This window comes from Bubalus kerabau, chromosome 9, assembly GCF_029407905.1.
Source record: "Bubalus kerabau isolate K-KA32 ecotype Philippines breed swamp buffalo chromosome 9, PCC_UOA_SB_1v2, whole genome shotgun sequence".
In the NCBI taxonomy this organism is placed as follows: Eukaryota; Metazoa; Chordata; class Mammalia; order Artiodactyla; family Bovidae; genus Bubalus; species Bubalus kerabau.
The window spans coordinates 35730313-35757416 of record NC_073632.1 but is presented as its reverse complement, the minus strand read 5'-3'; the positions used below and the strand labels follow the sequence as shown (position 1 = coordinate 35757416).

At 35.7% G+C, this 27104-nt stretch overlaps 1 protein-coding gene across 41 annotated transcripts in view; it reads right to left on the bottom strand.

The window, feature by feature from the left end:
• Positions 1 to 27104, bottom strand: part of TRDN (triadin) — a 414851-nt gene that overhangs the window by 267643 nt on the left and 120104 nt on the right. For 39 of the 41 annotated variants that reach the window (XM_055535006.1, XM_055535009.1, XM_055535017.1 and 36 more), the window contains exons 6-9: positions 17360 to 17413; positions 14248 to 14307; positions 6549 to 6728; positions 246 to 305 (exon numbers count right to left, since the gene is read on the bottom strand). In XM_055535006.1, coding sequence (XP_055390981.1) covers positions 246 to 305; positions 6549 to 6728; positions 14248 to 14307; positions 17360 to 17413 — 354 coding nt within the window. The remainder of the gene's footprint in view (positions 1 to 245; positions 306 to 6548; positions 6729 to 14247; positions 14308 to 17359; positions 17414 to 27104) is intronic. The other 2 variants (XM_055535018.1, XM_055535007.1) reach the window with 1 other exon arrangement.

Below are 27104 nucleotides of genomic sequence, written 5' to 3'. Positions count from 1 at the left end.
GATATTAGCACTTTTTTTGCTTTCAATAGACTTCATTTGCAATAGCCCATGCAGTCATAGCAAGTAAAAATAAAGGCCCTAATGCCAGTTATTACTTCTGGCTTTTATCAATTTACTCTAAATCTACACATGCATTATGCAATTTTTTTAAAAAAATTAAAATAACAGTTTAGTACATATAAAACAAACAATCTTGAAAGCAAAGACTGTTAAAACAGACAAATAACAAGGATTATTTGGAATACCTGGTTTTAAGTCCCCATGGACAAATATGTCAATCATATATCGACAGAATGCATACTGATCTGACAAAAGTAGAAAGAAAAAAAAACAATGAAAAAAATGTCATCAATACCTTTCTTTTTTTCTAGGGAGAAATGCCTTAACAAAACAAAGTAGCATAATTCTATTTTAGTTACTACAATATTTTAGGTGAAGGAATAATTTGCACACATATGAACACAAAGAAATAATAATAAACATGTTTTCATTTATTCCATACAAAAAGAATACCCTTAAAAATTGAAACAGACTAGTTCATAGTGATATATATAGTGGTTGTTTTTAAAGATCAAAACCTTTTTCATCAAATTTATTATGAATCATCATATTTAAGCAACTTTTCCCAATGTTTACATATATACTTCCAAATAATGAAACAGAAGTTTCACAAGAAACTTGGAATGTTTTATCAAATACTCACTCCCAACCCTTCACCTGATTGTCTAAATGAAGCTGCAGAATGTTTCTTGAAAAGGAAGCATGAGGGTTAACACCTTTGCAATCTGTCAGGTCTTCTACATAGAGATTTTTTTCAATTAGAAGAGTAAATTCAGGAGAACAACCTTAACAGCACCAAACAGAACCATTCTTAAGGTAACTGACTGGGTAATCTTTATCAGAGGATCATCTTATAATCTTGATTAGTTTATCAGCCCTGGGAAAAGTCAAGAAAAGCACAGATTTGAGCTTTTAGGGCAGACTTTGTCAAAAAGAATTTCAGAAGTTCTTTTTTGTTTCCTTCTAAATTAAAGACATTGCACTGAACTTTAAATTTTCACATAACTTTAGATTCTGCTTGAAGTCATTCCAATCCAAATTTCAGTTGATGAATCACTGCCTAAGCTTACTGTATCTTCTTTAAAGCTTGCAGATTATTAAATGAATCTTGTTCAAAATGATTTACATTTTAATGTTTTTAAATAGGTGTCTTATTAATTCAATAAATCCAAAGGCAGCTTTAGTATCAAGAGAGTTTATTAAATTTATGCAACATGACATACCCTTAGGTGCTTTAAATTACATATTGATATATCAGACCTATGAAATAATGAAACATTACTATATAAATACCCCACAAAAGGATTTTTGTAAAACTCATTGTTTTTAGAGTTTTACAGTATTTTTAGAGTAGTCCATTTTATTATGAGACTCCGCTAGGTATTTGAAAAAAAATAAATGCACCTACTGCAGAAGATGCAAAAATATAATTCTTTTCATTAGTACCTAAATGAGTAGGCCAAAACTCATAAAGTTTCAAAAATTTGCATGGATTTTGATTGCTGAAATCCATCAACAATCACCAGTGAGGTGGGTAGTGGGAGGGAGCTAGCTCTCAGATCAGTCCAAGAATCTATTTGTTCTTGGATGTACTGACAGTAATAACAGGGGATTCTCATCCCAGGACCAGGTAATCCTATGATAAAGCAGAGAAGATTAAGGTAGAGGGAATTTCCCCTTTTCTGGGTATAACCCTTTTCCTTAGTGAAATTGTAGAGTGAGCCATTTGACTCTAAGATGAAAAGTGCATTTCCCTTAAATTGCAAGCTTGAGGTTGGGAAGTGAGGAGTTCCTAAAATTGGCAGGCTTTCCTCTTTCAGTAGTTAATGTGACTGATCATTTTAGATTGTCCTTTCTACATCTCAAGAAGTGGTTCTCAAAGGGCAATTTAAGTACAAAAAGATGAGGACTTTGTTAAAATGCAGATTTCTTGGCACAGTCAGGCCAAGGGAAAAAAAACCCCAAAAAACAAAAACCCTACAATTTGATGGGGTCTGGACCCTAGGAATATGCATTTTTAACCAACTTCCCACAGGAATCAGATTAGACCACACTTTTGGAATAACTAAAATCATTCAAAATGTCTTTTTTGACAATCATTTCTAGTGTCTCTAAAGCCCTCAGCGACAACAATGGAGAAAGTATGTATCTTGGAAGTTTAGAATGCAGGGAATTCTTGCAATTTGAAGGGTTTGGACACCCCCCAAATGAAATATGGTGCTTGGCCCCAAGCTGTGATAGGCTGTTTTGTATACATAACAGGTGGACTAGTTTATTGAATTAACTAAAATCTTCATGCTTCAGAGAGTCTTCTTTAACTGAATGCTGACAGTGTAATGAAGCTATATGTCATATTATTACCTAAGTAAAATGTTTGTATTTCTTATGCTACTATTTTCTGGATCCAAAAGCCATTTATTTAATTAATGCACCAGTAGTCCTACATGCTTCCAATTTGAAAAAGAAAATCTCTTATGAATTCAAGAAGGTTAATTTTTTTTAATCTAGAAAATTATTTTGGTTATACCACATAGGAGGTTTCTATTATATTTAACTGATGCTGTGATGTTGCATTTTAATGGCACCAGCATATCAATAAGAAGATGAAAGTATTTTTACAATATTTAAAGTTAAGAATTTTTTTTGGCCACACTTTGTGGCATGCAGGGTTTTAGTGCCCCCACTAGGGAAAGAACCTGTGCCCCCTACAATGGAAGCATGAAGTCCTAGTCACTGGACCACCAGGGAATTCCCAAAGTTAAGACATTTTAAATATTTTAAATTAAGATGCTCCCTTCCACCTGTCCTGTGTGCTGACCTTAACAGCATGTAAGAATTCTAGACAGGTATATGTCGGGCAGCCCCCAGTGTGTTTGCTTCACCTGTCTGAGGATAAAGTGAATCCAGGCCATCCTGAATTTGGAAACTTCATTTTATAGAAATGCTTCTTTAAATCCAACTCAAATGTTAAAACAGGTCATTTTTTTTCCTAAAGAAAATCTGAACTGTTCTACCATTCTTTCATTGTTATGTGACAGTCATTCACATAAGGTAATTTTGTATCTCCTCATCCCTTCTTAGTTTTTTTTTTTCCTCCAAATGAACATCTTTCTAGGAATACCACATGCTGCCATCTCTCCCCTTCCCGATCCTCAGGGAGCAGTGATAGATGTCATTCAGCGGCTGCCTTGTTGGTTGTTCCCTGTGGAGTAGCAGCTGAGAGAAAATGCATTCAGGGTGCAGAATGTTAACAGAAAAGAAATTTTAGAAAACCTCTAATGAGAGTGGGGCATATGTGGTCTGGTGCTCTACGGCAGATTCACATTAGCTACAATTTCTCTGCCTGCCGTGAATAGTTGTTTAAAAAAGTAAGAAGAAGGAAGAAAAGAGAGAGAGAGCATAGCAGTGGGGAGGTTTGATTTTTCCTACCCCACAAATTTGCCATAGCCTATGAGAAAATCAGAGAGCAATGCTTGATCACGCTGACCCTTCTTATCCTACTTTTTAAAACAGATTGGTCCATAAAAAACAGATTATGTAGTGCATAAGAGTGTGTTTCGGAGAAGGCAATGGCACCCCACTCCAGCACTCTTGCCTGGAAAATCCCATGGATGGAGGAGCCTGGAAGGCTGCAGTCCATGGGGTTGCTGAGGGTCGGACACGACTGAGCGACTTCACTTTCACTTTTCACTTTCATGCATTGGAGAAGGAAATGGCAACCCACTCCAGTGTTCTTGCCTGGAGAATCCCAGGGATGGGGGAGCCTGGTGGGCTGCCATCTATGGGGTCGCACAGAGTCGGACACGACTGACGTGACTCAGCAGCAAGAGTGTGTTTTAAGTTTAGAATAGGCATGTACATATATATATATATAAAAATCTTATTCCTGATGCTTTAGAACCATGTATGAATATATATGCATGTATACTATATAATTAAATAATTTGCTACACATAAAAATCTGTGTCTAGTGAATAAAAGACCTAGAGAACCTATTTATTTAAAAAGCACTATTAGAGATCTATATGCAAGAAATGAATCAAATTCATTAGGTCTAACTCAAGCTAAGCAAATAACCAATCCTTTGCCTAAATGAGAAATAACTATTTTACTGAATCAAAATCAATACAAGTCTCAAAATCAAAGCCACCTCACAAGCAGATAATTTAGAAAACACTATGTCTTTATCATGGTTGAGTTAAAACTATAATGCAATTATTTTAAAAACAAATGCTCTTAAATCATAACTTAATTTCTTAAATGATATATTTATATATCTGATAAGCCTTTACAGGTAAAATTTCCATTATTTACCTAATAATACATTTATCTAATTGAGATGGCAGCTCTTCTCAATAGAGAGCCTGAGTTTAGCAAAGGCATTTGTTTAGCTGATAAAATCACATTTGTGCTTTTATTTCTAAGTCTTAAGTGATAGTTGAACATCCTTTTAATAGATAAATAGTTCTTTTATGTGAAAATGAAATTAGTAGATTGAAAATGGAAAGGTAATATAATGCTATCTTCAATAATTCTGGTTACTGTAGGAATAAAATACAATATATGTGACCCAGAAAATAGATATCATTTGGAAATATTTTAGTGATGAGTCCCCATCAATAGAATATGTACCCTAAATAAGTAAGATACTAAAAATGAACATTGAAAAGTGTATTCGTATTCTTAGTTGCTAGATGAGTATTTTGGTACTCCCATATATAAATGGAATGAATTTTTACATGCTGTATTAATGGGCAAAAAATAAAAATATGCTTGGTACATTTAATCAGTTTCATGTGATTCTTTTGTTTTTGTGATTATTTTCTTTTTGAAAAGACAATCTACAATGCAAAGTATTTTAGGATTTTTATAATAATTTTAAATAAGCATATTAGTGAATCAGAAGATTAATTTTCCTGTCTATCACAATAAAATAGTCCATTCAAAATATTTTTTCTTTATTTGCTATATTTTTCTACCCAAAATATTGCGTAAAAAACATACAGCTTTGCTAGAGATGATAATTAATTTTTTAATTGATTCAAGGCAATATAATCATCTTTAAAATTGAAGAAAGGCTTTGGGCTTCAACGATTTAATTTCACTCATGTCTCCTGCATTGTAGGTGGATCCTTTACCAGGTGAGCCACAAGGGAAGCCCAAGAATACTGGAGTGGGTAGCCTATCCCTTCTCCAGTGAATCTTCCTGAACCAGGAATTGGACTGGGGTCACCTGCATTGCAGGCAGATTCTTTATCAACTGAGCTATTAGGGAAGCCTCTTTAAATATTACTTTGAAACAAAATTACTTAAATACAAAAATTGGTTATTTACTAAAAAAACAAAACAAAACACTTTTTCTTTCTTTTTTCCTTTTCAAAATATATTTTCAAAAAATATACCTTTTCCTTCATATAAACAAACATTTCCAAATATTACTTTTGCATTCAGGGAAAAAAGTGATTCAGAGATAAAATATGAGAGTAGATTACAAAGACAAATACCATATAATTTCACCTTTATGTATGGTTCTCAAATTCCATATCTTGTACCTTATAGTAGGAAAACTTATTTTCAGTTTCATTGTCCAAATAGCTTACTCAGTAACGACATTTTTAACTTTTTAAATGCAAATCTTATAACTTTAGCCCTCAACTAAAATTATTAAAGCTATCAGAATAAGGAAAACATTTTAATGTTTAAAAAACATTGATAGGAATAGTCTGCACAGAGAAGATACCACAATCTGTGTGGGGAAGCTCAAGACTGTGTACCAACTTGCAACCAGGAGTGGATTTAGGCAAGGAAAGATTCAACAAGGGCTGGAGATGTTTGACAATAAGGTCCTCAGCGAACCTCTTAAAACTCCACCCTTTTATGTTTACAAACACCTTTCTTTAAAGAATGTCAAGTTTACATTCTACCTTCATTTAATTGCTCTATTTCTGTGAAGTATGGATGTAAGTGTGACATCAATCTTACTGAAAAGCAGCACTATATGTAAGATACAAAGTTTTCTAAGGTCATAAATTTAGTCATTGTACAAAATGGATTTAATAATTCAATGTATCTTCTGAATTATGTGCTCTTGCAGAGCTACAGGAATGTATGGATACGATACTTATTCTATATGATTTGAAGATATACCTTTTAATAAAATTGCTGTCATTTTCCTGGATGGTTGTTCTTCAAAGAGTACACAAAGGACAAAGAGTATGTGTCCTTTAAATAAATTCAGATACTAACTCAAATTCTCTTTTAAAAATGCTTCAACACGCATCTTTAAATATGTGAACACAGTTTAGTGTTTCTATAAATAAAATTTAATTCCCCAATTATTGTATTTCCTTTCAGGTATATTCACTTATACACATCTTTTACTCCCTTCTTAAGTCTGATCTTCATCTTTTTCAGGTTTTAATTTCACTGCATCTGTTTCTTGCCCCACACTCTCTTAGAACCTCTGGCCGCCTCCTCTGAATGTTTACCTTTCTGTTCATGCTTGGACATGGCTGCAGCATCTTTCTCGTCCTTTTTAGGTTTGGGTGAGGTTTTCTGTACTTCTTTTACTTTAGTAGTTGTTTGCTTCACCTTCTCCTGTTTCACACCTTTCACTTCCTTTTTAATCTTTTCTTCAATCTTTTCTCTAGTCTTAGCTTTCTTCTCTTCTGTATGGAGTTAAATAAAAGTTTAATTATATAAGTAAAAAATATATATATAAACATATTTTTAAACCAAGCCAGCATTTTATCTTTCATTAATTATTAAGAACAATTTTAAAAGAAAGAGAAAAGAAAAACAAATTAAAAAACTGTGTTACTGACATAAATTGTGACTATTATTTGACTTTTATACAGCTTATGAAGTGGCATGTTAGAGTACTGAAAAAATGTTAACTTGAAAGTTAGGCGTTTTCTTAATTTGTACACAAAAACATTATTTTTTAGGTAGTCAGGAACTAAGTATATCAAAAGGGAGGCATTTGGATTCTGCAGGGCAGTTATATATAGACATGCTCAGTGAAAACCCATGTCTGTACCAAAAAGCCCAATGAAAGAGACCTTTTAAATGGATATGATCATTTTGTTATACAAATGAAATATCTTCAAAGTTATTCAAGAAACTAAATTTTCAACACAATAGTTTTTAAAGATAACTACTGTGAATGTAAATGTAAAATGATTTGTACTGGTAATGAATATTAGAAACAAAAGAATAAAACCCATTAAAAGATAACTCAAGAGACATTCAGTCTTTAATGGTTTGACTTTAAAGTAATGGAAAGAGAGTAGAAATTAAGATGTGGGCTCCTGTGTCAAAAATAATAATTCAATTGTCTTTTAAAGCCTTTGTGTGTGTGTTAAGTTGCTTCAGTTGTGTCCAACTCTGTGCAATGCTAAGGACTGTAGCCCACCAGGCTCCTTTGTCCATGGGATTCTCCAGGCAAGAATACTGGAGTGGGTTGCCATTTCCTCCTCCAGGGATCATCCCAACCCAGTAATCAAACCTACATGTCTTATGTCTCCTGAATTGGCAGGCAGGTTCTCCTAGTAAACAGAAAGGGCTATAAATTAGAATATATATGAATTTTTATTTATATTCTATATGTTCATATTCTTAATTTTATATTAGTACATGTATTTGGAGGAAGAGGACTGGGACTGTGAACAAATGAGTCTGTGAATGTTTCAATTTTTTTTAAAGCAACAATAGTATAGTACATTTGTGTAAAATGTTTATAATAGATGCTGCATATAGGACATTTACTCTACGGGACCACACATAATCCTTGACTTCATAGTAAGTCTACTATAGTGCTGGACTCTGTCATTTGCCTATGTAATAGGTAGACTTTATTGTCATTCATGTTGCAGAATTTGATGAAAATATTATAATCAAGTTTCTTGACTTTGTGCAGTAAAGACTAATTTGAGACTAAGACAAGATAATATTATGAAGTCCTGCAAGGAGAAGGATAAACATGATAATGCTCATGAAACCAAAATAACCTGCAGTTCTACATTTAATTGAATGGGCTACCACCTCCCAAGGTTTCCTCAGAACTTTGCAGGGAGATATTGATGTTGTGTTGGGGTAGAGGGATATTTCCATGATCAAATAAATTGGGAAACATTAAGCTAAACTCATTTCTTTTCTATGGAATTTCTCAAAGCTAACGTGTATTAAGAGTCTTCAAGGAGGTAGATCATGCTATCCACTGTTTCCCAAAGCTACTGACCATAAAACTCTCATAAAAGAATCACCTAATTACTCCACAAACTTCCAACATCTTTGTGGCTTTTGTGACCTCAATCAACTGGGGATTTTCTTCTATTCCCTTTAAACCTCAAAGTCTCCTTTACTGCTTTCTGCTGCTTCCTACAGCAGACACATACATTGCTATGACTGAAACCAACACCTCTGTCCAGAAGACTTTCAGTCAACATTGTTTCAGGACCCCACACCAAAATATTTATCAGTTTCTGCCTGGAGAAGAAGTTCCTTTGAGAGGGCCAACAACACCTCTAAGTCATAGAATTCACATATGATCTAACAAACACTTCCAGAGAGCCTATCATGGCCTGGGTTCAAAGCCAGTTGCCAGAGTTGAAGATCTGATCTTCAGATCTCTGAAGATCAACAGATTCCTATCTGAGGAATGTCAAGTAAAAGCCTGTGACACTCAATTTAAGAAAAAAAAGGAAACAAAACCAAAAAACCCTGTGATATCTAGCTTCAAAAAACAAAACCAAAAAACCCTTTGATATCTAGCTTTATTATCTCTCCTCTCATAGCATTTTTCCAAAAATTCCTTTCTCCAACAGACTACTTTGTTTTTTAAAAATTATCTCATGTATTCTCTACATGTCAAATATTGCCAGGCTATATCATATGTATGTTCCATATCTTACACATATATAAATCCCTTTGTGCTCAATTCATATGCAACAAATGACTCTGCCCTTGGAACTAATCATTTATTCACCAGAGCTTAGATTTGTCTCAACTTTTACTTAAACACACATGCTATACCCTACGATTTATCTTGTATTACAGATGGCTTTCACATATCTGTCTTCCCTACCAGACTGAGAGAAATTTGAGAATAGGAATTATATATATATACTATTCATTTTGTAGCAACATAAGGTCTAGCACAGTACTTCTTTCAGAGAAAATGAAGAATAAATGTTATAAATGAACAATTTTGTTTTAGAAAACAGTAAATTATCTTTAGATCATGTATACAACATAGTGACATATAGATTACATATGTAAATATGTGTTTAGAAATGGACTTGACCACAACCTGGAAAATCTGCCAACTAGCTTTTTGTTTGTACTTTTATATGTGTGAAATTATTATTGTGGTTACCTTAAATGACACCTGATCACTTCTTGTAGGTAGCAGCTGATTTAACTTTAGCTTTGTACTATGAAATTAGACATATGAAATTAAGATTTACTTTTAGTGCCATTATAATTTACAAATGAACACAGGTCATTTTCTTACACACAAGACTACACCTAAAACAAATTCATTTATCTGTGGTTTTTAAAGTATAAAAATAACAAAATTTTCTCTTTTAGACATTTTTAGTGATCTTCATCTTTCAAACAGATAATGTTTCCTCACATTAAAAATAAAAAATGGATGAGAATGCAACAATGATGTAGATATAATGTGGAAAATGCCATAAAAGTAAAGCAATACCCAATTTATATTTATTTTTATCAAATTAGATAGGTATTCTTAAATTTTGTGCCAAAATACTTTTCCTGATCTTTCTCAAAAATAATTTAATTGACAACTGCATTTAGGAGTTAATTAAGGAACAATGAAGCAAAAAGTATTGTCATGTTCAAATCACCCAGCTCAATTTAGGAAGATGTTTAATTTATTACTTTTGTCAAATGGAAAACCAAATAGCCTAAACAAAAGAATGACATCAGCATATTTGATCCAATTTTGGAATACCCATTAGCAATCTGTACCAGAATCAAAATATCTTAATCAAAGAAGGGAAATCATATTATGCAATAAACATACTAACAAACTATACCTTTTTGGAGTTAGGAAATAACCTGTATCAACTCTAGTTCATTAAGGAAATGCCAACTTTTAACTTTATCTCAGTTATTTATATTCTTATTAAAGTATTTTTGATTTTTGGTAGGCCAGGTTGACTTACCATGGCTCTCAAAGACTCCTACTTGCCTACTTGTATAATCTTCATCCTTTCAATATGGACTGGCCTAGGAATTTGATGCAGACCAATAGTATGTGGTTTCCATGGTTAGTTTACATAAGATTGCTATTTCTGTCTTACTAGCTGACTCTTTCTCTTGCTGAATTGGATGACTCCAGCAATATAGGTGAGACTCATGTGGCAAGAACTGAGGATGGCTCCTGCCAATAGCCGCCTCCCCCCCCACACACACAAAAAACTGAGACTCTCTCAATTCAATAGGCCTTGAGGAACTGAATCTTGCCAACAGTCATTTAAATGAACTTGGAAATAATTCTTCCCCAGCCAAGCCTTCAGATCGGACTACAGCCCTGTCTAACACATTGATCACAGTCTTGTGAGACACTGTAAAGCAAAAGACTGAGCTAAGCCATGTCCAGATTGTCTGTGTGGTAATTTTTATACAGCAAGAAATAATTAGTACAGTATTAAATAAATATTTGTTGAAGAAAGAATTGATGCTTGAAGAACTTTAATTAGCTTTGGAAAGAATACTTGATTTATATTCAGTTCACTTGGGGTTTGGTCTTAGTTCAATTACATACTAGTTTTCGATCTAGCCAAATTGTTTTCTCTTCCCAGAGGTAAATTTCTTCATCTGTTTTAGGTAATTAATTGGGATAATCTCTAACATCCTTACTATCTTAAAGTTTCAATTCATCCATGTTATCTTCAAAAAATGATGTTTGGTTATCTCATGGAAAAATTTAGTAAAAAAGACATCGTCCTCAAATATCTAATTATTTTATATTTTATAGGTAAACACTAAATTTTGAAAATATTTATCTACATGTTTAGTCTCTTGAAAATACTAAATTGAAATTTCCAAAATATATTGATCACATAAAACCTATATTTTAAAATAAAAGGACAGATAAGATAAAATGGCTAAGTAGGAGGACACAGAGCTCACCTGCCCCCATGAACACATCAAAAATACATATATATGTGGAGCAATGCTCACTGAAAACAAACTGAACACTGGCAAAAGACTCTTTTTATAACCAAAGCTCTGTAAAAAATACACACAAAACCAGGTAGGGAGGGAAGAGAAGCAATTAGGTTGGACCTGCACCTTTATGAGAGGACACAGAAGAGGAACAGGATTTCACAGGCTTGGAGATTCCCTTCTGGGAAGTGAGCAGTTCAAAAGACATATAGGCCACCCCCAGTCCTGGGTCCAACATCAAGAGTATGAGTCCCCTTGGCTGATTTGAAAACCAGTGGGACTGACAGCAGGGCTGGAGGAACATAGACTATGCTGGGGAAGAACACACACATGCTCACTTTTTCCTGAAACAAGGTAGAGGAAAAAAACTGAACTGCCTTTGCTTCTAGACAGTTTCTAGTGACCACCGCAGCTCATGCTCCAGCCTGAGCCAAACACCCCTCCAGCCACACTTGTTCTGTGGTGCAGCTCCACACCAGGGCAAAGGCCGCCACAGCTGAGGAGAACGCATAGTTGTAAAGGACAGAGCTGGCTCATCTGAATGGGGTGATGGCAGTCATTCCTGGCACTTATAGCAGATAGGAAGTGGACCAGAATTCAGCTGGTGCTGGGACCACCCCAGCCTGCACTCTGAACCATACTGAGCACACGCTCCAGCTCCTCTTGCTCTAACACTGCTCTGCTGTACGCTGAAGGTGACAATGCCCAGAGTCAGGAGAGCACACACTTAGCGGGAACAGAACCAGCTCCGTTTCAATTATCAGGGCTTCTCCTGCAGCAACTTGGGACTGGATCCAGTCCTCAACAGGGTGGTATGAGCCTCAGAACAGAGAAGAAGCCCATGCTTACACCTGGCTCTGGGCCTAGACCCTCCATGTCCAATCCCACATCCTACCATGGTGAGAGCAGCCACGACCCCATGGGAGAATGGGACTCATGCTTACATCAGATCCACCCCTCCCACCAAAGCCACTTGGCACATGCAGACCGCAGAGGCACTCCCACACAAGGACAGCCTTCAAGACTGGGGTAGGCTACTGCATCACATAATATCATACAGAGAGTTAAGAAAAATGAGAAGGCGGAGGAATTTGTTTAAAGTGAAAGAACAACAACAAAAAACTCTGAAAAAACAACATGAATCAGAGATAAATGGTATCAGATAAAGAGTTCAAAGCACTAGTAATAAGAATGCTAATTGAATTAGTGAAAAGAATAGACAAACCATGATAATTTCAACAAGAAACTACAAAATATAAAAAAGAAACAGACAGAACTAAAGAATACAATAACTGAAATGAAAAACACCCCAGAAGAAATTAAGAGCTGACTAGGTGAATATAAAATAAATAAGCTACATGGCTATATGGTACAACAGGGGAATACGGATAATATTTTATAGTAACTTTAAATGGAATATAATCTATGAAAATTTTGAATCATTATGTTGTATACCTGAATACAATATAATATTGTAAGTTATAATATATTGTAAATCAATTTAATGTTGTAAATCAATTATATTTCAATACAAATACAAATGTATTAAAAATAAAATTACAAAAAGACACACATATGATACCATTTATATAAGGAATCTAAAAAATACTACAAACGAACTCGTTTACAAAACAGAACAGACTCACAGACACAGAAAACAAACTTATGGTTTCTAAAGGAGAAGGTAGGGAGGGATAAATTAGGAGTATAGTTTAATAGATACATATCCCTATGTAAAAACTAGATAAACGACAAGGATTTACAGTATAGCACAGGAAACTATATTCAATATCTTATAATAAACTAGGATGGAAAAGAATTTGAAAAATATTCATATACACATAACCAAATTGCTTTGGTATGTATCTGAAACTAACACAATATTGTAAATCAACTATACTTTAATATATATATAAATAAAATATGAGAAAGAAAATTGAATTTAGTAGATAGGACTGAATATTTAGAAACTATGTTTTGTAGATAATTTAGTAGATAATATTGAATATACAGAATCTATATTTTTCTAACATCAAACAAACAATTGACAAATTTAGAATAAAAACTAGTTAATGTAGTCTTCCAAAGTTTATAACATTACATTCATATTCTAACTGCTTTTTTCTTTGGTATATTATCAAGACAGTTTAGGCCCTTACTGGCTTAAAATATTGATCAAGATGATGCATTATCCTTCTTGAAAAAAGAAATCCTTAATGTTAGTGTTCTAAAATTAAACTCAAGGTGTAATACTGATTAAACTGTAAATCAGGTATGTTTGTACTAGTTTGCCATTGTTCTAGGAACTACTGCAAATTTAGCTACTTAACCCAACAACCAGGATCTATTATCTCCTGATTTCCATAGTTCAAAAGTCTTGTTACAATGTCGCGCAAACAAGTTTTCAGCTTAGGGTCCACAATGCTAAAATCAGCTTGTCAACTGGACTACATGTTGCTACATGTTCTGAAGAAGGGCTGGCTTCCACACTTCTTCAACATGTTGGCAGGATTCATTCCCTTCTTATACTTTCCATGTGCCTCCCTCAATTTTCAAGCTAGTAATGGGGGCGAGTCCTTTTCACATGTCAAAATCTTTCTTTTCTGTCACTTCTCTATGTTTTTTAAGGTTCATGGGGATTACACTGAGCTCACCTGGATAATTTAGGAAAACCCCCATATTTTAGATCTATCTTAACTATTTTTGCAGACTGTTTTTTGCCATATAATGTAACACAGTCAAGAGGATGACACCAAGGGGTGATGGCCATGGGGGCTAAAATTCTGCCTGCCACATACAGGAAAGCTCTTCAATTTCTTCTCATATTTGGAAATGCTCTATTATTTTAAGTATTCACTTTTATTATTCTTTTACATATTAAATTTCAAATGTAAAGTCAAATTTTTTTGTAAAGGAAATGCTAAATGCTTACATTCATCCAGCTGCTACCCCAAATATATTGCTTTTAAAACAGAAAGTATAACTTACCTTTTGCCACTGTCTTTGTTTCTGGTTTTTCTTTTTTCTGAATTTTTTCCTTGTGAGTTGCTTAAGCAGAAAATTTTATATTAGTACACACTTTTAATAGATTTCAAGACTAAGCTTTTTCTTTACCTCATTTTCACAGCCACCAAAATCAAAAGCTAGTTTGATGACATTAATGACCCTAATCTAGGAATTTTTAAAAATCACCAATTTAATAAAAACTATAAAAAAAGTTAATTTCAAAGACTTGGCATTAAGACTTAGAAAGCATTTGAAAGTTAGTCTCATCCTTCTGTTTAAAGTTACCATTCTAAACGGTATTTTGGAATTGTCTCTAGGAGAGACAAACAGAAAAAATAATTTTATAAGAATTTGTGGAAAGATGTATCATTTTATCAGGAGGAAGCTCTGTCTTTACAATTAAAATAAATAATTAAATCAATATTAGAGCTTTGATTAAGAATAGTGTGTCTTAGGACTTGACTTCCCTGGCAGTCCAGTGGTTAAGACTTTGCCTTCCAATGCAGGGGGCGAGGGTTCAATCTCTGGTCAGGGAGTGAAAATCCCACATGTCACATGGTCAAAAAGTCAAAACATCAAATAGAAGCAATATTGTAACAAATTCAATAAAGAGTTTAAAAATGGTCCACATTAAAAAAAAATAAAGTAGTATGACAATATGAATTTATTATATTGATTTCTATTTTCCTTACATAGACTAGTAAACTCTTCTGTCTCTTAATGGCTTAAGTAAGTGAGTTCAGAGAAGTACAACAGCATGTGAAGGTTATTCCTATATTTCAAATGTATTAAACAGTGCAGTTTAATAGTTATCCAAATCACTATACATTTTTCAACATGTATATACTATTTATTAAAGATTATTAAGGAGAGTTAAAGAAATTTAAGAAAATTAAAGATAAAATAGTAGATTTTAATTAAAACATCCAGGTTAAGGAAAGAGTCAAATTATTAGGGTAAAAAACTGGAGCCCTAATTATTTCCATTTTTCTAACTATATCCTAGGAATATTAATATCCATCAGTTTTACTTGTATTATAAAAGGAAAACAATGTGCTTAAAACATATATTTAAATAATTCTCTTAAAATACAGTCTATGAACGGTTTCCCCAGAATTTTTGAGAGATGATACAAGCCTCATAGAAAGCTTAGAGGACAAAGTCCATGAGATCGTAGCAGCTATGGAGTTACCGAGAGAGAGAGCAGGCGCCTTCACCTCCAGAGTTTCAGCCCTTCCACCCCTAAGCCTGCCCCATGGTCATCTCTACTACCACTTGGGGTTATGGGTAACAGTTTATAAAATATTAGCTGAAGGAAGAATAACATTCAAGGTTATTGGGCTACAGCATAATAACTGTCTCATAAAAAGCAAATGCCTTTAATTGGTATACAGTAAATAAAAAGACACAACGGTTCTGTTTCAGCATCTCAATTTGGGTAAGTTTCCTTCAAATGTATGATTTAGTGGTAACAAATTCTCAATTAATTTTAATGAAAAGTATCTAGCCATGGTAAAGACTGAAAAAAATCACAAGAAATATAAGATTATTTCCTTTAGTCAGAGTACACAGAATCTGATGCCAATAACTGTGTAAGTCAATAGCTGGTAGGAAATGGACACCTGTTTCTAGAACAGAGAAGATGACTGTACTGAAATTCATGGATATTATCACAAAGTAAACCTTAATAAAAGAACAACTATTTAGTTCAAATATCCAAATGTGAGTTTAGAATAGAGAAGAATGAAGCATGTTTCAACTAATCTGATTTCTAAGCATTGTAAATTCTAGCTAAATAGAATGCTTTACAAAATAAAATTGCTCAGTAGTCTATGTGTATTGTAGATATAAAAATCAGCTGAAATCTAGCCTACATATCCTAGACATGATCCACTTTAAAACAAAAGCAAAAAAATTAAATTAGAATTTTATATCATATTAAAATGGATTTTTGATGAATTAAAGTTAAATATGAACTTAATTTTTAAAACTTGAGAGATATTACTAATTATTGAATTAATCCTTATATGAAGATTCAAGAGTAGAAATACCAAAAGAAAATATCAACATATCTAGCCACATAAAAATTCAAGAATATAAATAACACACGCTTATCACACATATGTACTCACACATGTCTATTCACACAGACAGAAACCCTTACATTAACTATGACACTGAGAAATGCATTTGTAAATGTAATAGGCCAGTTACATATAGCCAGTTTAGACACACACACATATCATCAGGAGAAACAGGAAGTAAGTGTGAAGAGTTCCATAAATGTGTATCACTAAAAATCATATCTAAATCTTTAAATCTACAAATAATAAGTAATCAAAAGATAGAGTTAATATAGCTTAAGATATATATTTAAATATCTCCATTTAAATGCTATGCAGCATTTTTAAAAGAATGAAGGAAATATCTATTTACTGATATGAAAAGACGTCTAGGATGTATTATTAAATTATAAAGCTAGAATATAGGACATGCTAAATTATATGTAAAAATAGAGAGAGACAATAATATATATTGTCTTATAAAAGCAAAACGAAGTTTTGAAAAGATGATCATAAAAGTAGCTTGCCGTCTGTTTGTGTGGGTAGATGAGAAAAGGGATCAGAGGGTGGGAGCAAGGCAGGAGCGTGCTTTCATAAAGTACCTTTACATATTAAACAGTGAGTGCACATTGCTTATTCTAAACAAATAAAAGCTAAAAAAAGTTTTTAAATCCAGTCTAATACATAATCACCAAATGCAAGTTAAAATAATAGACTATACTTTTTAACCTATCAAATTAGCAATTATTTTTTGAAATTATATCCTCATTGGCTAAAAGCAGCCTCAGAACTGTCAGGAGGAGAAATTGATACATTTCTAGAAAATAAATTGGTAATGGATTTCAAGAGAGTCTTAAGTATTTTATTTCCTTTAACCCAGAAATTGTTCTTTTTACATTCAATTCTAAGGAAAATTATCATAATATAGTTTCAAAAAATAAATTCATGGTCATCTAAAATCTAACATAAGGAAGAAAAGGTCAAACAGTGACAGGCCAATGAGTAAAACAGCAGTAAGAATAAATCCATACCTTTCTTTTCAGGTTTTTCTTTCTCTTTTACCTTGTCTTTTTCTTTATGTGTAACTGAAACAAAAAACGATATTTTTCATTTAAATAAAGGGAATACAAGATGAGATGCATGGCAGTCCTTGATGTCAAAAATTACCTACTGCCTTTGGATATTTTTATTTAACTAGTATGAAGCTTTACATAGGTTTAAATGTTAAGATAATTATAGATATTTTAAATTTCTATTTTTATTTCATAAGTAAGGAAAAATTCACACCGAAACTAGTCTGATTGATAAGAGTATCCCTAAACTTTTCCAAATCTTTAACTTCAGTTTAATGAATTGGAAAAGTTTTTAAAATGTGAAAGTTGCTTAGTTGTGTCTGAGTCTTTGCGACCCCATCGAATTCTCCAGGCCAGAATACTGGAGTGGGTAGCCTTTCCCTTCTCCAGGGGATCTTCCCAACCCAGGGATTGAACCCAGGTCTCCTGGATTGCAGGTGGATTCTTCACCAGCTGAGCCACAAGGGAAGCCCCCAAATGTATTGTGCTATATGCCAAAGAAGGCCAACTCAATACTGGAGAAATACTAAAAATATAAAGACAAAAATACAGAGATAATCTAAATATGAAGCAAAGAACACTCAATCTAGTATATGCAATATAGGTTAATCTTCTTCAGAAAATTTCCACACTAAAAGTTTTTGAAATTATACTGAGGCGAGACTAGAAGGACACCAAACTGTTTCAAAGAAAACAAAATGTAATTCAATATGAGCTATGATTCAATTAATTAATATAGTAGGGCTCAAATTTAAGTCATAATCTTCCCCTATAATTTAGTCATAACTCTTATTAATGGCACCTCCAATTATCCAACCTAGTAACTTGGGACTCATCCAGGATTCATCTTTTCTTTTGCATTTTTGTTCATTTGCCAAGTTTCTTCAATTCTACCTTTAAATATCCCTCTTACTTATCTTCTTCTAATCAATATTACATTTCCAGCCTACCATTTATTTACACTAAAATATAGAAATTGGGTTAGGGATAGTGCTAGGATTCCCTGGTAGCTCAGCTGGTAAAGAATCTGCCTGCAATGTGGGAGACCTGGGTTCAATCCCTGGGTTGGGAATATCCCCTGGAGAACAGAAAGGCTTTCCACTTCAGTATTCTGTCCTAGAGAATTCCATGGACTATACAATCTATGGGGTCACAAAGAGTCAGACATGACTGAGCGACTTTCACTCTCACAGAAAGAGCACTGGCTATGAATTAAGACTTGGCTAGTCAAGACAGACTTCATCCTTGTCAACAATGGATGATGGATGCTAAACAAATAATTACAAAGGTAGTTAACTGCAGTTAAAATAATTGCTGTGAAGAAAGTATTCAGGGAAGTATCAGTTCAGTTCAGTTCAGTCGCCCAGTTGAGTCCGACTCTTTGTGACCCCATGAATCGCAGCACACCAGGCCTCCCTGTCCATCACCAACTCCTGGAGTTCACTCAAACTCACGTCTGTCGAGTCGGTGATGCCATCCAGCCATCTCATCCTCTGTTGTCCCCTTCTCCTCTTGCCCCCAATCCCTCCCACCATCAGAGTCTTTTCCAATGAGTCAACTCTTTGCATGAGGTGGCCAAAGTACTGGAGTTTCAGCTTTAGCATCATTCCTTCCAAAGAACACCCAGGGCTGATCTCCTTCAGAATGGAGAAGCATATCAATGTTTAAAATGAGACCTAATCTAATCTGTGTGCTTGGGAAAGGTCCGCTGGTAGAAATGAGATTTAAGAATGTGAATGAGGAGAAGAAATTAACCTAGTAGGGGCGTGGGAAGGAGAAAGGGAAAGAGACCATTTAAAAGATGGACTATGATATCCTTCTTGGGTATATTATTATTATAAATATTATTACAATAATATCCTGAATAGTATCTTGAACACTTAGATTTTGATTTTTCTGAGTCTCCGAGTAGCCTTCCTAACATGAAAATCTGATCATATGTTGATCTGATAAAGTGTTAGTATCTCCCTCCTTGCCTAGCATGATAATCTGTCACAATCACAATAAACTGTGGAAAATTCTGAAAGAGATGGGAATACCAGACCACCTGATCTGCCCCTTGAGAAATCTGTATGCAGGTCAAGAAGCAACAGTTAGAACTGGACAGGAAACAACAGACTGGTTCCAAATAGGAAAAGGAGTACGTCAAGGCTGTATATTGTCACCCTGCTTATTTAACTTATATGCAGAGTACATAATGAGAAACGCTGGACTTGAAGAAACACAAGCTGGAATCAAGAGTGCCGGGAGAAATATCAATAACCTCAGATGTGCAGATGACACCACCCTTATGGCAGAAAGTGAAGAGGAACTCAAAAGCCTCTCGATGAAAGTGAAAGTGGAGAGTGAAAAAGTTGGCTTAAAGCTCAACATTCAGAAAACGAAGATCATGGCATCCGGTCCCATCACTTCATGGGAAATAGATGGGGAAAGAGTGGAAACAGTGTCAGACTTTATTTTTTTGGGCCCCAAAATCACTGCAGATGGTGACTGCAGCCATGAAATTAAAAGATGCTTACTCCTTGGAAGGAAAGTTATGACCAACCTAGATAGCATATTCAAAAGCAGAGACATTACTTTGCCAACAAAGGCTTGTCTAGTCAAGGCTATGGTTTTTCCTGTGGTCATGTATGGATGTGAGAGTTGGACTGTGAAGAAGGCTGAGCGCCGAAGAATTGATGCTTTTGAACTGTGGTGTTGGAGAAGACTCTTGAGAGTCCCTTGGACTGCAAGGAGATCCAACTCATCCATTCTGAAGGAGATTAGCCCTGGGATTTCTTTGGAAGGAATGATGCTAAAGCTGAAACTCCAGTACTTTGGCCACCTCATACAAAGAGTTGACTCATTGGAAAAGACTGTGATGCTGGGAGGGATTGGGGGCAAGAGGAGAAGGGGACGACAGAGGATGAGATGTCTGGATGGCATCACTGACTCGATGGACGTGAGTCTGAGTGAACTCCGGGAGTTGGTGATGGACAGGGAGGCCTGGTGTGCTGCGATTTATGGGGTCGCAAGGAGTCGGATACGACTGAGCGACTGATCTGATCTGAGGTACTATATCAAATATCAAAATATCTTATTATTCCAGTAATTTGACATTTGCTTATCAAACCAATCTTACATATGAGGAATTTACCTTTGAACTTTACATTCCACCTATAACAAATGCTTGGAGTTCCATAAATATATGGAACTTTGCATTTCTGCCTGCTGAGCCATCACCAAGATTTCCCACACCCACATTTCCTCTGTTTCATGCACCCTTTCAGCCCTGACTCAAATGCCTCTTTCTCTGCAGAGTGTTCTTTCATCTCCACTTATCCCAAGAAGGTGAACTCTCTTTAGAGGCTATGCCCTACTATTTTATTTTTTTATCCTAGCCATCACATGGTATCAGTCACATGGTGGACTCATTAGATATTATTGAATGAGAAAATTTCTAAAATATTATAAGAGCTATTTTTATCATGTACAATTCTATTTACTGGTGATGTTGTATAGATATAATATAATATGTACTGCTTGCTTCAAATCATTAACATTTTTTACATTAAAAAAATTCTTAAATAATTAAATCTCAGTGAGAAACAGAAGAAACAAAGATCATCCAGACATTGTTTTTACTTTCCACATTCAACGATTCTTTTGGGTTTTCTAAGTTCAATATAAAAATCTCACAAAATAAGAGAGGACATCAGCACTCACACATGACCAGAGATAGCTTTGGTTTCTTTGGATCACTATTAATTAAGCTGAAAACCAAAAGAAAGTCCTGGCAAGAACAAAGCCTCTTTCAAAGTTTCTCTAGGGGAAAGGAAGTTTGCATGAGATAAGCTTTGCTTTTGGAACCCTGGTTAGCTAGACCCCCAGGAGACAACCTAATCTGTGTCTCTGCTTCTGTGAAGGACCAGACCTCAGCCACCTTGGACAGCTGGTTGTCCATTCCACTAAAGGATTTTCCAATTGATGTGTACATGAGCATAAATGGAAGAATTAATATGAAATCAAAAGAGCAAGGGGGCTGAATTCAGGCTCAAATTAGCATATTAATGCCTTATTCCTATTACTCTGGGGGAAAATCCAGTTCCTTGTAGTCTAAGTTTTGATTTACAGACACAGTCCTGTATGCTGAAACTTCATTATCCTCTTCAGAAATGGTACCATAATACCGCTCAGTGAAGCAGCTGGAATCACATGCTCTAGGGAGCCTTTCACCACAGCAGACAGCCTCTGAAACTCCTTGGATGAAAACTTCAAACTTTGGCAAGACTGAGCTCAGACACTAAGGTTTGATATTGCTTTGATCAAAACTGTGCCACCATCAATATCTGCCATAATAATCCCTCTAAAATAAAAGTAATCTGCTGCAACAGTTACATTAGGTCCTGTGTCTGTTTGCTTAGAATTCAGAAAAGTTTTCATATGAAAGAAGGAAAAGGTACCTTTCTCGTCACCAGCTCTGCTGGCAAGTTACATCTTAGCCAGGACAGTTTTAACTCAGAGCAGAATAAGCTTGTTGCACCTGCTAGAGCTTAATTTGTTTGTCACCCTTATTTACAAGAAACAAAAGTCCCTTCGGCAGGCTGACAATTAAAAACGAACGGAATCCGCCAGTTGGAGCGGACCTGATGTTTGGCATCTGAGTTGGCAGGGCCCTGCAGTTCCTGCACTTGCCCAGACTCTGACCTTTCCCTGACCAGAACACTCAGCTCAGCTCAACTCCAAAGTGCGCCTCTCGTCCTCCCCGCATGTCCCCTCTCCAGCACTCTGCCAGCTGTGCTCTGTGCTTCCACAGCTCCTGGTACTGGCAACCTGCCAGGCGGACTCTGTGTCCTTTGCTGAAGTGTATCAGTGCTCACAGTGAGCTGACCCTGGGTTCTTTTAATGGGCACTACACTCCCAAGGGGCCAAGCAGCAGGCATCGAGGGCCAGGTTGTCAGAATCCTTTGCAGTTCTCTCTGCTCTTAGTTCAAACTCAAAAGTTTTGGCATCGAATGTTTTAAAGTACTGATTTATATAGGCTACTCTATTCGTTAAATGATGGTTAGCAAGAAAATTTAATGAAGCAAAACTCTGGAACATATACTTGATTTCAGAGCTACTGGACAGGACTAATTTTGGGTATCTAAAGCAAAAGGAATCAGATAGCACATTACCTTTGAATCGTAAAAGAATTTGGGGAGCACCTTGGTGGCTCAGATGGTAAAGAATCTGCCTGCAAAGTGTAAAACCTGAGTTCCATCCCTGAGTCGGGGAAAATCCTCTGGAAGAGAAAATGGCAACCCACTCCAGAATTCTTGCCTGGAAAATCCCATGGACAGAGGATCCTGGAGGGCTAAAGTCTGAGGGGTCACCAAGAGGTGGACACGACTGATGGACTAACCTTTCACTTTCATTTGGGGAGCATGATTACCTGTAACAGATTTCACTGATTTTTCTTTTTGTTTTTAATATATTATTATTATTATTGCTATTTTTACTTATTTTTTGGTACGCCACACTGCATTTGGGATTTTAGTTCCCTGGCCTGGAATTTAGGATCTTAGTTCCCAGATCAGGGACCAAACTCACACCTTCTGCATTGGAAGTGCGGAGTCTGAAAAGCTGGATCACCAGGGAAGTGCCCCTCACCGAGTTTTCTTTTAATTAACTGCTCTATTTCTCAGATTTCTGGCACTTCTGTTGTGGGAGGTATTAGCACTGAAGTGGTTTATAAATTTTAAATAGGTCAACATTTTAAACAGCTTCATAAAATTCATATATATTCACGTTTCCATTCATCATTTTTTATGAAAGAGCAAGATACACATTCATTTTAAGCCCATTTTTAAAAATTTTGCTTTAGCCACCGCTAAATAAAAATGCAAGATGTACTCTTGGATAGTGTATATCTCTGTGTGCTTCTTCTTTGTAATTTTAATGTGTTGAATCTTAATTTTGTGCTAAGACAAAATGATCTACACACTTTAAATGATGATAATGAACTCAGTAGAAAAGCATTCTTGAGTAGAGAAACAGTTCTTTATGATTGTATTTTCCATTTTTCTTAAAGGAAGAATTTATCATTTTTAACATAAGCACACAATGTTAGAGCTGGGAGAACCTAAGAGATCAATTAGCCTGAATTTCTTTGTCCATGGATAAGAAAATACAGCCGCCTAAGTGTCCATGGTAGAGCAGAATAAGAACATAGTTATTCTGTTGCTAAACTAGTACTCTCCCCACAAGACCATGCTGTCTTGTCCATCCCAAGTCCTGTGCAGACTTGTTCTTATGTGCCAAAGTGCTGATTAGATTTCCTGAGCATGTTATCGGCAATCTAGCCTACAACAATGCACACACTTCTTTTTCATAGTAAAATTACACTTATTTATGTATTAAAGTGAAGATTAGGCAAATTATCTAAAGTTACAAAGCTCATTTGATACATATGCTTTCAATTACAAAATAGATCTTTTAATTCTAAAGGATTGGTGTTACTCCCAAATCTGATTTAATTGTAGGAGTAATTTCTGCTTCACCTGGGGGTACATGGCCACAGTCAGAACCGTAATCGTTTCCTCATAAAAGAATAATCGCTATGGAGGAGGAGAAGTATAGCTTTGTATAGGGCCTACTGTTCTCATTTTCCAGGTTTATCATACACAGCAGCCAGAGAAGAAAATAAGATATATTTTGCACTTTAAGGAGTCAATTAAGTCCAGCTGAGAGAAGGCAAAAGTAAGTTTATACAACATGGGATGACTAAATTAATCTGTGGACTTGAGAGCTCTTTCATAAAGGGCTCCAGGATATTTAGATACATTTTAATGCCCTGTCCTCTCTGGCATTTGAGTCTCAGCTTCAGCCAAATCCCTTGCCAGCCTATGATTCCAGTCCTATAATTGTTTCTCAGAAACAATCCTAAACCAGTCTCTTAACCCTTTTTTAAAAAGGTCTGCTGACTTTATGCATGTGGTACTGTTAAGGTTTAATTATGTTACGGAGAAAAGGTATGTAACCTTATTTGGAAACATAGTCTTTACAGAGGTAATCAAGTTAAAATGAGGTCAGGAGGGTAGGCCCTAATACAATATGACTGGTGTTGTGATGAAAAGGGGAAATTTGGATAGAGAAGGAAGAACACAGCAGGAAGCGACAGAGACCCGGGAAGAAACACCATTTGAATCTGAAGGCAGAGACTGGAATGATTTGTCTATAAGCCAACGAAAGCCAGCACACCCTTCCAGTTCCTTCACCCCCTACCCCAGTCCACCGAAGGTAGGAAAAGCCTGCAGATTCTCCCTCACAGCCCTGTAAAGAACCAACCCTGCTGAAACCTTGACTTTGGACTTTTAGCCTCTATGACTGGGAGACAAGAAACTTCTGCTATTTTAAACCACCCAGTTTTCGGTACTTTGTCATGCCAGCCCTAGGAAACTAATACTAACACTAATCCCTGGACTCCTCTTGTGCTCCCTTAACAGAGTTCCTACCAGGTTCCTTGAGGACTGACCCCCTGAACTAGCTGTTACATCGTCCTTTAAAGGTTCTAGAGTGCACACCTAAATCTCAAATTAAGGCCCTGCCAGAAAACCTACTCAGGAACTGAGGCAAGCAGCTGTTTCCTCAAATAGTGTTTCTCCTCCAGGATATTTCCTATAATAATAATCTTCCTGTAATGCAGGAGACAGCCGTTTGATCCCTGGGTCGGGAAGATGCCCTGGAGAAGGAAATGGCAACCCACTCTAGTATTCTTGCCGGGGAAATCCCATGGACAGAGGAGCCTGGTGGACTACAGTCCATGGGGTCGAAAAGAGCTGGACACGACTGAGCGACTAACACTTTCACTTTCCTCCAGGACATCTCTTTTTGGAGCACTCACCACACGACGGCGAGGCTGTGTACTTGGTGGTTTAGGTCTCTTCTTAGACTGAGTCCTATTCTTTGAATTCTTAGTGCTCAGTAGAGTGTTTGGCACAAAGTAATTGCAATGAATAAATTAATATGTATTATTGCCTAATGGCTATAGCCAGTTTTTCTATTTACACCATCTGTCTGCTGGATCACTCCTCCATTCCCACCAATTGGCCTACTCAGATGTTAATTACATGCCCTTCCTCAGCACACACGCTGCCTTGTAAATTACCTCCCTATTCCTGAAGGTCAGTCAGTCCTCCACATGAACACTTGAAAACCCAAGTGGGTGTAGCAGACACCTATTGCTCTGAATGCTTAAAAGGCCCTTCTATTGTCTAGGAGCCATTCTAGAGAGACAAAATGCTCTCATCTAGTTATATGTTTATCATCAAGTTCTAGTCTTTTCTGGTTTACTTTGTTCTATGAATATATTGATATGTTTAATAGTTAAGTAGAAGCATAACTGTTATCTGAAACCAACAATTAAATTTGCAATTGAAAAAGAAATAAGATAATACTCAATTAAAGAGTAAACACATGGAGGGAAAAAAAGGGGGAGAAGTAAAAAATGAATTACTATTTTTCACTGGATAATTGAATTTTGCTAATTTGATAATTGAATTTCTTTCTTTTTTTTTGTACTTTCCAAAGTGTCCAAATTAATCTGTATTACTTTAACTGATATTGTTATATTATATACTTATTGTGGGTTTTTCTGATTACACGTTACAGACAGTTTTTGTTTTAATATGGAACTGTTAAATTCTTCAATTGCCTCTGACCAAATAAATTTGACATTACAGTGGCCCAGTTAAAGTTTCATAATTATATATATTTGAAAATAAACACAGAAATGGCAAATGAAATAGCTCTCCATCAGAATCAAGTCAATATTAGCAAAATAGAGAAAACAAATGCTTTACTAATTAATTCATTGATATTTCAACATATGTTGAGTGTGTTTCATATGTTTGGCACTTTAGAGATATTAGAATGATTTTTGAGGAGACGGAAGGTGGCTGAGGAGTAGGTGGAAGTGGAGTACATCTCTCTCCACAGATATATCAGGAATACACCTTCAGACACAGGAGATCTTGCAGAACACCAGCTGACAGCGGGCAGGAATACCTGACCACTGGAAAAGAATATACAGAACCATCCAAAACGTGGTAGGATGAAGAAAGTAGTGGGAAAAAAATAGACTGGACCTGCCCTTGGTGAGTGGGGGAACTGAAGCAAGGGTCCCATCCCCATATCGGGCAATTATTTGGGACAGAGGATATTAGAATCGTTTTCAATTTAATATAAGCACACAAACTCAGAGCTGATCCAATCCTGAGAGACCACTGAGTCTGAATCTCTTTGTTCACTGATAAGGAAACACAGAATCATATGAGCAAATGTCAACACAGACCTAGAACATATAAGAAGACAAACTGTTTCTGCTCCCAGTGAGTTAGATCCACATACCCACATTTAAAATTTGGTGTCAAAATGCTTTAAAGGCTGAAGGCATGGATGTAAAGTAGCATGGTGGAAGTAACTAAACGCCCTCAGAGTGAGCAATAGCAAAGGAGGCCTATTGAAGGATTTGACTTTCCATCTGAGAATCAAAGAAATGAGCAGAAGCCTGCCCTGTGGCTGCTGGTCAAGAGGACAGGCATATAAAAGCACCGAGTTACGAGATAGCAGCAGGGCTGGCTTAGGGACTGCCCGACAGTTCAGTCTGTGGCATGGGGTTGGGGGTGTGGGTGGGGTCTGGACTGCAGTGCTGGGGCAAAGCAAGGAGAGAGTTGGGAATGGA